The sequence below is a fragment of the Ceratina calcarata genome, unplaced genomic scaffold (genome assembly GCF_001652005.2).
Source record: "Ceratina calcarata isolate Rehan_Ccalc_2016 unplaced genomic scaffold, ASM165200v1 scaffold321.2, whole genome shotgun sequence".
In the NCBI taxonomy this organism is placed as follows: domain Eukaryota; kingdom Metazoa; phylum Arthropoda; class Insecta; order Hymenoptera; family Apidae; genus Ceratina; species Ceratina calcarata.
Genome location: NW_017154760.1, coordinates 659,998 through 672,678, shown reverse-complemented (window position 1 = coordinate 672,678; position 12,681 = coordinate 659,998). Strand labels below are relative to the sequence as shown.

The window sequence follows — 12,681 nt, the reverse complement described above, 5'->3', positions numbered from 1 at the left end:
AGTCTAAGCAACATTCATGAATTCTTTCCAATATAAATAATCAATGGAATGATTTGGAAAAATTCTGAAATGTATTAGTAGTATAGTAGTGGATCTCTGAATTTTTTCATTAAAATCCATTCGCTGGAACAGGAGAAATTAAATCCTAAAGATATTGAAACCCGTTGTACTAAGAGATATCCCTTCAAATCTGAGCACAGTTCATGAATTTTTGCTAATATAAATAACCGATGGAACAATTTGGAGAAATTCTGAAATGTATTATTCCATCCACTAGGATCAGAGAACAGAAATGACGAGAGAAATACTCTCTTCAACTGTAAAATAAAAGTTAATGCATTTTATGCAATGATTCTTTAATCCAGTCATTTCATATAAGAGTTTGAACATTAACGAACTAATTATGGAGGTATAATATTTATTTTTAGCTGATACTCCCTTCGGAGAAGTGAAACTGGGAGAACTCCCAGCTTGGATTTCTAGACGAGAGAAAGGACCACGACAGTTCTTAGGATTATGCTCCAGAGGTTCGTCGAAATCATATTAAATTTCATTTCCATTAAGAAGACGCGAGTAACTACGTCTTTTACTGTTATTGAATTGAACTAAGACATTTTCAATAATTTCTATAATGGAATTACAGCATTCTGGCGCTGGCAAATGAAGTACATTCACCCACGCAAGGCGAACATGGCACCAATTTGGCAATTGTGTGCCGGAGGCATGATATTATTCTATTCCCTTAACTATCAGCGTCTCAGTAAGTGTTTTACACGAATATCAATTTACGAGCATTTGGGATTCTAATAAGTTTTACGTATATATATAACGTTTGTAATTGTTTTCTAGGGGGACACAGGAATTACGTGTATCACTAAACGAACGAGTTTCGGAAGCTGTTAGTTAAGAATTGAATAATACGTTCTTACAATTATTGTATTTGATCCAGTATGGATAAATAAAGTAAAATAAATATTACTGAGATTCAATTTGTAGTTGATTTCACAATTAATTTGTATTTATTGATTATAGGTTTAGGGAATATTGCGAGAGAGAGAGAATCGAAGTACAGAACTTTACCTTGAATTTAAGTCGCGAGCGAAGTAAACCCGTCTATTAGTAATAAACTTATGAAGGACTGAAATTGAGTATTATTTTTTATTGGGATGCAATTCTTGTAATTACACACCTGCTACGAATTCAGCTTTCAGTACTTTGTAATCAGTTTTTCAAAACTTTTCAAATGATATGCATTAAAGCACAGAGTTCAAACTTTAATTTAAGTAGTGAACTAAGTAAATCGGTCCATTCTTAACGAAGTAATAAACGATCGACGTAGAGTAATAATTTTTACAAGGGTAGAATTTCTCTAATGGCACCAGTCGTGTTTCAAATCTGATTCTTTCCCCTTAGAAATGGATTTGTCAAAATTCTTCGAAGAAACTGAATGAAATTAGAAAGTTCAAACTTTAATTCGAGCTGATCTTCCATTATTTACGAGGTCCCAAACAATACTATCATTTTCCTAATCCAAACACCTTTAAATAGAATCTTGAAACGGAATGGCTTGTAGACTTCCTACCACAGAGATTTCCACCTGGATCCAAGAATCCCGACCAAAACTCGAAATAGAATTTATGCGCAAGCTGAAACGACGGGAAGAAAGGAAAGTAGGAGAAGAGGAATCGAAGCTTGCGCACTATTCGCAGAGGCGCGTCCCGGCTCGGCCGAGCTTGCGTTTCACTTGTCGACGAGCTTCCGTGCGCGCGCGCCCCTCGTCGAAGTCGAAAGCACAAATAAACCCGGCCCCAACCATTTAAAAAAGAGTTCATCAAACAATTAAGTAAGGACGAGGACGGACATCTTCAGGTGGGATACCCTTCAGGGATTTTCTACAGAGAGCCGTGCTTGCAAGCTTCTATTCTACTCGGTGCTCGACACCCCTTCGGCTTTACGGTGGTCGATAGTCTCTACGCAGTTCCATGGTTTTCGCAATATTCGTTTTCTCGTTCTGTTCGATCGCTGGTTTAATCCGGGAAATAAGTGCAATTTTCATTCGAGTGGCTTTCGTACGAAAGTGGAGCTCAGAGAACTAATAATTGTGATTGGGATTGATTAATTAGGCCGAAGGTTCCGGGGTTCTACTTCTTTTATTTATATTCGTATTCCGTAATTTTACTGGATTAAATAATTTAATATGAATTCCAATTTTACTTCGAGTGGCTGAGAATTAACTTATTAATTGGGGACTGATTAATTAAGGCTGAGGGTTACAGAATTTTCTGCCTTTTATCTATACTCGTATTCCAGTTTTAGTGGATTAAGTGATTGATAAGAATTTTAATTTTAAATCAAATGCATGACTGAGAATTAAGTTATTAATTGGGAGATGATTATAATTATGCTTGAAGATTTCCTCCTCTCTCTTCTGTTTTTAACACTAGATTGCCCGAGGAAGTCATTTTGACTGCTTTTGGGCAAATGTACAAATAATAATGACAGACACATTATTCTTTCACAATGCAGTCATTTTGACTGCTTTGGGCAATATAGGTATATACTAAGTTTCAGTCTTTCTAGTGTTAATATTCCCCTTCCTGGATGAAATAATTCCAATTTTGATTTGGTTGTAATAATTGACTGAGTAATTAACGGCTGAGAATTAACTTATTAATTGGGATTGGGGGTAGATTAATCATCCATTAAGGTACCCTGGCTTTTAATTTCTTCTGAATTAAATAATAATTCAAATAATAGTGGGTGTGTACGGATTGTAATTTGATTAGGGCTAATCACTGTTAAACATTCTTTGATTCAACGACTCGACAAAAGCTTCTGTAGCTCATCGATTAAAATCAAAGCTATCTCTACAGATAGTGCAAAGGTCAGTCCCTATGAGTCATAATATCAATTGCTACTCTCCTACCGAATTGCAACCTGGAGATCTATCGAAATAAGTCGAAGATTAATTTAATTACAGTTAATTAGAATCCAGGAAACCAGAATATTTAGAGGGGATCAGATTCTAATCGCAATTATTAAAATTCTTTAAGTATAAAATGAAAGTGAAAAACTGAAATGAAGTTAGTTAATTTAAAAGATAGACGAAAGCTGAAGGGGTTGAAAGGGCTTTGTCCGGCCAGTGAAATACCTGAAGGGAATTCTGTCTGTAGGAAAGTGAGGGAAAATGTAAGTGTCCAGTGCTGAGGAAGGGAGAGAATGCGAAAGGGTTGAAAGTGGAGCGAGGGATTCATGGCGTGAACCATTCTACCACGATATCAATTATTCTTCGAAAAAGCGCTGAACGCATTAACAAACCAGGTGAGCTTTCGATATCATTTGTAAAACTGATTGAGAACAATTGTAGGAACGAAGGGATTTAAATATAAGATTGCAAATATTAATTGTCAGCCTTTAGTCAATAACAAACTATCTTTAAAACTGACTAAAGTATATGGAAAAATTACATTCTGATACAAAACTGTTTTTAAAAATTGTCAAACCGGGTTTAGTATTAAACAGAGGGTACAGTAAATATTAATTCTGAACGAAACCATTTTTAAAATCGTTAAAACAATAATTAAAATTAATAAGTGCATATAAAAACAATTTTTCAATCTCGAACTGTATTTAAAAATAGAATGAACATTTAGATTGAAAGGTAAACCACAAGCAATTCTTAAATATTAAAAAATCGATAGACGATTAATTTGTCCTGGAGTTTAATTTCCCGTCAATTAATCAACAGTTCGATTAATCGTTCCTGAGTCTAAAGACAGTATCGACAACTGTTGAACTTTCTCTAAGTCGCTTCTTGTGAGACCTGCATCCGAAAGCTGTAACCTGTTGCGAGATAATCCAAGCCTATTCTGTACGGCAACAACTCACCCTTCCACTGCAATTCCTGTCTGACCAAATTTTTAATTCAGCCGAGAAGTCGATAGGGAATTCTAAGAGGAAGTGATACAATTTTTCTAACTAGACAAGATATTGATTCGAATGTCATTTCCATCCCTTAGGAATCTATCAAAATTTGTCGAAGAAACTTAGTTAAACTAGATTTCAGCTAAGCTTCAACTAAATCATTCTATTATCAACGAAATAATAAAAATTCGAACCCTTCTATCTATAAGATAACAAAATTATTCGAAAAAATTGGTAATTAAAAATTATTTAAAATGATTAAAATTCGTGAACTGTCCTACGAGACAACGAATGTGGGTCATGCAAATGACCTTTTGAGTCTTGATAATCGATCCCACTCCCACCACATATACCTCGAAAAACGGTCCCTACTTAAAAAATTGCAGTTGCAAGACATACAAGAAGACTGTATACAGGGGATCTGGTCTCGGTTTATTTTTCGTTATTTCCAGTCTGGCCGTCTGCCAATAATCATTTTGTGTGGCTCGTATTCAACGCTTTCCGATATACGCCCAACCCATTTTCCGTGACGCTTGTTGCTCCATTGTTAAACCAACGATCACCTCGCATTGTGCATTAACCTTTCAGGCCTCTCGGTATTGTTCCAAGTTTCGAAAGCCTGGCGACTATTTTACAAATTATCGTTTATACCCGTATTATAAATAGTTCGATCAACGTCTCATCAAATGTCAATTTCGAGATTCGTAGAAGATCGGAGACGTGCTATAGGCGTAGTACGTATGAAACTTCTTGAACCCTCTATATTAAGAGTTGACGAAAGTTCCGAAAGAGTTCGATTACTATCTGACCATCATCTCTCCTATACATCCTCGGTTTAGCTGATGTAAATGCCCCCGAATACAGCAGACGCAGAATCGTTTGTCCGACGAACCATCCGATCAATAAACCATCCCCATCCTCCTTTCGAGGAACGCAAACGCAGACCCGGTAAGCTTGCACACAGATGTATTCACCCCAAAAAGTGTACATCTCCCCCTTGCACCCATTCAATCCTTAGAAATATAATTAAAATAGGAAACATTCNACAGAGGGTACAGTAAATATTAATTCTGAACGAAACCATTTTTAAAATCGTTAAAACAATAATTAAAATTAATAAGTGCATATAAAAACAATTTTTCAATCTCGAACTGTATTTAAAAATAGAATGAACATTTAGATTGAAAGGTAAACCACAAGCAATTCTTAAATATTAAAAAATCGATAGACGATTAATTTGTCCTGGAGTTTAATTTCCCGTCAATTAATCAACAGTTCGATTAATCGTTCCTGAGTCTAAAGACAGTATCGACAACTGTTGAACTTTCTCTAAGTCGCTTCTTGTGAGACCTGCATCCGAAAGCTGTAACCTGTTGCGAGATAATCCAAGCCTATTCTGTACGGCAACAACTCACCCTTCCACTGCAATTCCTGTCTGACCAAATTTTTAATTCAGCCGAGAAGTCGATAGGGAATTCTAAGAGGAAGTGATACAATTTTTCTAACTAGACAAGATATTGATTCGAATGTCATTTCCATCCCTTAGGAATCTATCAAAATTTGTCGAAGAAACTTAGTTAAACTAGATTTCAGCTAAGCTTCAACTAAATCATTCTATTATCAACGAAATAATAAAAATTCGAACCCTTCTATCTATAAGATAACAAAATTATTCGAAAAAATTGGTAATTAAAAATTATTTAAAATGATTAAAATTCGTGAACTGTCCTACGAGACAACGAATGTGGGTCATGCAAATGACCTTTTGAGTCTTGATAATCGATCCCACTCCCACCACATATACCTCGAAAAACGGTCCCTACTTAAAAAATTGCAGTTGCAAGACATACAAGAAGACTGTATACAGGGGATCTGGTCTCGGTTTATTTTTCGTTATTTCCAGTCTGGCCGTCTGCCAATAATCATTTTGTGTGGCTCGTATTCAACGCTTTCCGATATACGCCCAACCCATTTTCCGTGACGCTTGTTGCTCCATTGTTAAACCAACGATCACCTCGCATTGTGCATTAACCTTTCAGGCCTCTCGGTATTGTTCCAAGTTTCGAAAGCCTGGCGACTATTTTACAAATTATCGTTTATACCCGTATTATAAATAGTTCGATCAACGTCTCATCAAATGTCAATTTCGAGATTCGTAGAAGATCGGAGACGTGCTATAGGCGTAGTACGTATGAAACTTCTTGAACCCTCTATATTAAGAGTTGACGAAAGTTCCGAAAGAGTTCGATTACTATCTGACCATCATCTCTCCTATACATCCTCGGTTTAGCTGATGTAAATGCCCCCGAATACAGCAGACGCAGAATCGTTTGTCCGACGAACCATCCGATCAATAAACCATCCCCATCCTCCTTTCGAGGAACGCAAACGCAGACCCGGTAAGCTTGCACACAGATGTATTCACCCCAAAAAGTGTACATCTCCCCCTTGCACCCATTCAATCCTTAGAAATATAATTAAAATAGGAAACATTCNCTCTCTGTTAGACTCAGAATATTAAAATGTATTTTAATTCATCAACCAATTATATTAAAATTGATAGATAAAAATTGCTAAATAATATTTCAAATTTACGTCTTACGTCTCTGCATTTTTTCATATTCAATATTTTATATTGCGATTAAGAATGAAATTGAATATATGAAGAGAGTTTAAATCGTGTTTGGTGACGATGAAAGGGGCATAAAAATTGGTAGCGTGTGTTTACGTATGACAAAGGGAAGATAGCAGATCTCTTATCTCTTCACGGTGCACTAAAGCCTCTCTCTCTCTCTAGCCTCTCTTATTCTATCGAGGTTCGACCTACATCTGGCTAATGGCTACACGGACGGTAAATATAAACCATCCGGCAACGCAGTGTTAACGTATTAAACCACTCACAGCAGATGGAGTACGCTGAAGTATACCGGTTTTATTACTAAGTCGATTAAAACCAGAGGAAACGTGAGATTTCGAAATAGTGGAAATAGTCGATATCTGAGAACTCGCATAAATTGGCATTTTTTTTAATACAAATAATCGATGGATCAATTTAGAAATATTATCACTTATACTGCGAGTATAGTACTAGGTTTGTGTATTTTTTGATCAATTTTCATCCGCTGGAAATGGAGAAAATAAATTTTGAGTATATCGCAAATTGTGTTACAACGGGGTACCCCCTTCGGATCTGGCAAAACCTAAAAATTTCCGATTTTCATGAATTTTTTTAAATTTAAATAACTGATCAGGCCATTTGGAATAATGTCTACGTATATTACCCCTACAGCACTACGTCTTTGAATTTTTTCATCGAATTCTATACGCTAGTTTCGGAGAAAAAAATGGCAACGTATTGAAAATTCCGTGTCCTAAGGGGGTATCCATTTAAAATTTGGCAAAATTTGAAAATTCTCAAATTGTATTGTAAAAATTATCACATGTTCTACTGCTATAGTAAAGCATTCCTGGAAGTTTTTAGAATTTTCTATACATTAGATCTCGTGAAAAAAATATTGAAAATTGCATGCCGAGAAGCTTTAGATCTGGCAAAATCTCGTGCGACTTTTGCGAAATTTTTAAATATCTGCTACGTATTAAAATTAATAAATTTCGAAACTTCAGGGAAATGTAATCAATTTCAAGGTCCATAGCAGGAAGGAGGAAGAAAAACGGATTCTTCATAGATCCAAAGGACGTATACATAGATAATAAGTGTAACGTAAAATTAGTGTAGAGGCGATTCCCATCGCTGTGCATCCTGTGAACCCTTATTTATCTGAACATCGTAGATTCGCGATTTTCAAACAATTTCTTAGAAACACCAACAATTCTCATCTGAATCGAATCCAGAACAAAAGCAATTCTAAATTAAAAACAAGGCTATCCAATAACAAAATTTATTTCACACGAAATAAAAAATTCTTATAATAATTGAATTAAAATTTGAAGCATAGAATTAGATTGAAGGATTCGATTTAGATATAGAAATTTCCCATTTCCATTGAATTATACAAAATATTCCCCGAAGTAAAATCAGATAATATAGGAAACAATTGCAATTTCTATTAACTTCATTTTTACACACTGGCTCATGGAATACTTTTAAAATTATAGAAAACTCTCCGAAAGTGATAGAAGACTTTTCTAAAATCAATACAGCAATTAAAATAATAGAGGATCAGCCCAGTGATTAAAATTCACTCCCTGAACAGGAATTAGTCTATTCACTTTACTACAGATTCACTACCGAACCACCCAATAATCATCAATTCTTACAAATTCAAATGAAAACTGAATTAGAATTAGCTTCAGTCTCAGCCCCAAAAAATCTGACAGAGAAAAGACCGAGAACCAAAGAAAAGATCTCTTTTCGGGTGTTGCAGGATGCACGCGGTTGGATTGCACTCGGCGCTGGCCATCAAGCGTCAGCGTAAGCGCCGGGACGAGCAGCGTCGCGCCCGCGAGCGTCGTTATAGCACCCAGTCGGGCGAAAGCGGTCTAACATCCCCCCGCGCATCTACCGGTTCCCTGGACCATCACTCGAGACACAACGAGCACGGGCATCACTCGGCAGGGCAAGGGATGCTGGATTCAAAAGTAATGACCTCGGTCGGGATGCTGCACATCGGAGTAGTCTTCCTGGTCTTGGGTTGCTTCTTATTAATGAGCGGCCTGCTACCAGGAGATTTAGCCCAATGGGGCACGAAAGCCTCTGGGGGTTGGTGGAACGAGCTGGTCGCCATCGGATTGTTCGCAATCTTTTTGGGAATTTTCCTGATAGTTCTTAATAGAATTATTGCCAAGAAGGAGGAACACGATCTCGAAGAATACGTGCAGAGGCAGTTGACTCGGTCCAGGTCGGGGCATAGATTGGAGAGGGATGCTGAGACTGGGGGATTATCTACGAGGCAGGCAAAGAGGGCTAGACAGATGCTGCAAGCAGCTGCGGCTGAGGCTGATGCACAGATTGAGAAAGAGGCTAGTTCGCCACCTAGGAGTCCTCCTCCTGCTTATTCGCCACCGATTAATGGAGATCAGGCGCAGAACGCTGCTTTGTATTTGGAACAAATCACGGAGGAGGAGATTATTAGCGATAGGGTCGAGACTTCTACTACTAATAGCTTGAGTCCTGGGTCGCCCAGTGAGACCAGAGAGTTGTTGCAGAATCCCAGATACTCAAAACAGAACGGACAGCAGGCTAGGGGACCTCTGTATGTCTCCAAGATTTAAATGAGAGGTTGACGAGGTGGGTTTTGTTTTTTTATTTCGGGAGAATGAAGGAAATATTTGAGGTCCGAGGGTATAGTGGTTGTTAAGATTTTTAATTGGTTTGAAACAGAAAACTGAATCATGTGTTTTAGAATAAAACTGATTGACAGAACTCGAAAGTCTCATCTACGAATTGACTTACGCGAATAATGAAATTCATCTCCGAAGAAATGTGGTATCGAAGAAGAATTCCAAGCATTTTCCTATTAGAGAACTCCTACTATAGGATCTAAAGATATCTAGAGCAAGGGGTCGAGTCTCGTACGAAAAGGGGGTTGAGAAATTTTAATCCAGTCCACAGGAATTCGTATTGAATCGTCGAGTGTAAACATCAGTTTTGCCAGTATCCATAGGAGAAACTGAAGGACCAATTAAGAATTTAACCGGTGGATAATTTTAACACAGTCCTGCAGTCGCGAATCGAATAATCAAATTTAATGGAGGACTACGTTAAATGAAAGATGAGTGGGTAAAAGAATGTGGGTCTGCAAGGCACATGTCAACCCTGTGAACTGCAAGTTTTTATAAAAAGCTATAAAAGTTTGCAGTCTGGAGAACGAGGCCATATCATTAATTAACAGATCCATCTAATCATCTATACGTTAATGAACTATTACTATACGAAGCTATTAATTAGATGAATCTTAAATGCCAAAAATTCTATATATATATAATAATATATATATAATATATATATAATATATATATATTTAAATAATAATTAGTCTCCTAATTAAAATTGGGAAGCCGCGTTTCCTGGCAAAAAGTCCAACTGGATTATCATTTAAAGTGAATCACTATAAATAAATTGGCAGTCTTTCTAAGAAATTGAAATCCGAGGAGAGATTTAAAACTACTCTTTTCCCTAGCTTTAGCGTGGACCGTACAAAGTCGCTTTTTTACAAATCAATTATCGCAACGATAAATTCTTCAACTAATTAACAATTGTATTGAAGAGGACACTGGAGTCTCATTAATTCGAATGGGACAGTGAATTCTTAAGTATCGATAGTTCACGTGTTTCTCCATCCTTTTCCCCATGGCCAGTGTTGCAATTAATTAATTAATTAATTAAGTAAGTAATTATTAAGGGGCATCGTACTTAATCAATTGGCTCTGTGTCCAGCGACTGATATAGCGCATATACTTATTAAGACTAGTATGTTAAGTCTGCTTTGGACTTGGCTACATTTTTATCAATCGTCAAATAAAGAATGGATTTCAGGCTTGAATTATATCATTTATTGTTAGTTTCATTTGAAAAATGAGATACAAGAAGAAAATTTGATTTTAATTCGAGTTCTAAGTATATCTGTGATTGTTTTGATGCGTTTGAATCGGAGGAAAAAATCGTGGAATTGATTAAAATTCATTATTATAGAATTTGAAAACACGATACATTTATTTTTAATATAAATAATGAGTGGAATGATTTGAAACAATTCTTACATGGTTTTCTGCTGTACTAGAACGTCTCTGATTATTTTCGGCGCACTTAAATACCAAAAGTTGTATGTCAAATGATCACAATTAATTTTTCTGAATAAGGGAAATTGATAAAGAATGTCGCCAGGTCGAACAGAGACCTTCCACTTTTATAATACCTTGGATATTTAAATAACTAAATATTTGCTAGCTTTAGATCAACGAGAGATTTTTCAAAATGACCACACTGAACGACAATTATTATTAACGAACGCATATAATTATGATTTTTAAGGGTTGGTTGTTTTCGAAGATTTTATGGATAAAGAAACAAAAAAAAACATAATTGCCACGCTCGGGCGCTACTATTCTGTGATCCAATTAAAAAAACGATTGATTAATCAATTAATTAATGTTAATTAATTGAGGATTCGTACCGAGGTAGTTGTATTACTCTCTGTACATATATACATATACATATTTATTATTGTACACTCTATATCTTTTTTCAATCTTTCGGGCACCTCGACAAAAATTGTAATGCAAATATGAATCAATAGAAACAATTGTTAGGATGAAATGATGAGAATAATGTTTATGCAAGGCTGCATTTAACTTGAACGTTTCCAAAAACAATTAATAGAAATTGGCAAATAAAATAAATCGGTTTAATTAATAAACGTTTAAGTAGATTGCTTTAAGTAATGAAAAAAACTTTACCAAGCGTTTTAATTGTTCGAAAGAATCATTTGAAAAATGGTGTTAATTTATTACCTACTAAAATGAATGATTGTCTTTATTGATTCATTTTAATTTAACAATCCTTGTTAAATTACAAAAAAGGATTCGAAAGGGAATAAAGAGAAAGTAAGGGTGTCCAATTTCTCGCATTTGCAAAACTTTGTACGCTGTTTNAGGTATTACTCTCTGTACATATATACATATACATATTTATTATTGTACACTCTATATCTTTTTTCAATCTTTCGGGCACCTCGACAAAAATTGTAATGCAAATATGAATCAATAGAAACAATTGTTAGGATGAAATGATGAGAATAATGTTTATGCAAGGCTGCATTTAACTTGAACGTTTCCAAAAACAATTAATAGAAATTGGCAAATAAAATAAATCGGTTTAATTAATAAACGTTTAAGTAGATTGCTTTAAGTAATGAAAAAAACTTTACCAAGCGTTTTAATTGTTCGAAAGAATCATTTGAAAAATGGTGTTAATTTATTACCTACTAAAATGAATGATTGTCTTTATTGATTCATTTTAATTTAACAATCCTTGTTAAATTACAAAAAAGGATTCGAAAGGGAATAAAGAGAAAGTAAGGGTGTCCAATTTCTCGCATTTGCAAAACTTTGTACGCTGTTTTCCAAGAGAGAGAGAGAGAGAGAGAGAGAGAGAGAGAGAGAGAGAGCGAATGAGAATAAAGGGAAAAAGTGAAAGAGAGAGAATGCTAAGTAGGATTTACAATGTTAATTGTTGTACATTTAAGTGCCTTTTCCGTTCAATCTATATTCAGTTGATAATTATTATCATTCCAATGAAACTGCTGTTACAATCCTGAGAAGCATGGTGGAACCACCATCCTCCTTAATAAGGACTAATGAAAATGACAATTTTCATAACTCTTATTCCTACGGAAGCTTCTAATTAATTATAATGAAATTCTATCTACGTTCATAGAATCTAAGACAATTGCTTTCAGATCTTGAATTTAACAAGAGAACATCGAAGAAGTTCAGGGGAGAAAAACTTGAAAATTTTCATTTTCTGTTGGTCTGAACGTTGACTGATTTACATACGTTTATTTAATTTTAACACCAACTATGATTAATTAATTAATTTATTATTGTAGAAGAGAGAGTCTAGAGGGGTTGAACTAATTAAAGGGAAGAATAGAAGAATGATCTCTATCACTGTTACGATTAATGTTAAAAACAGCTCTCGCATCTACACTAATCGCAATATAATCGATGCAAACCACATACCATACGATTTATTATATATATGTATAGTATAGAAGTTAATATATAAGAGAAGTGACG

The 12,681-nt window shown here is 35.3% G+C and overlaps 2 protein-coding genes across 5 annotated transcripts in view; both read left to right on the top strand.

Annotated features, from left to right (window-relative positions):
• Positions 1-415: 415 nt before the first annotated feature.
• On the top strand, positions 416-982 carry LOC108624619 (putative ATP synthase subunit f, mitochondrial; the record flags this gene model as incomplete). The annotated part of the gene is made up of 3 exons (XM_018024025.2): positions 416-527; positions 644-760; positions 850-982. Coding segments are annotated over 3 exons (258 nt in total), but the record flags the coding sequence as incomplete, so codon positions are not given.
• A 730-nt stretch (positions 983-1,712) lies between these two features.
• The window catches only part of LOC108624669 (uncharacterized), an 18,666-nt gene continuing 7,697 nt past the window's right edge, over positions 1,713-12,681 (top strand). The window contains exons 1-4 of one of the 4 annotated variants that reach the window (XM_018024120.2): positions 1,713-1,869; positions 3,174-3,321; positions 8,310-9,172; positions 9,288-10,961. In XM_018024120.2, the coding sequence (XP_017879609.1) occupies positions 8,311-9,156 (846 nt within the window). In that variant the 5' untranslated portion in view covers positions 1,713-1,869; positions 3,174-3,321; position 8,310 and the 3' untranslated portion in view covers positions 9,157-9,172; positions 9,288-10,961. Of the gene's footprint in view, positions 1,870-2,514; positions 2,885-3,173; positions 3,322-8,309; positions 10,962-12,681 lie in introns of those variants that run through there. The other 3 variants (XM_018024119.2, XM_026813277.1, XM_018024122.2) reach the window with 3 other exon arrangements.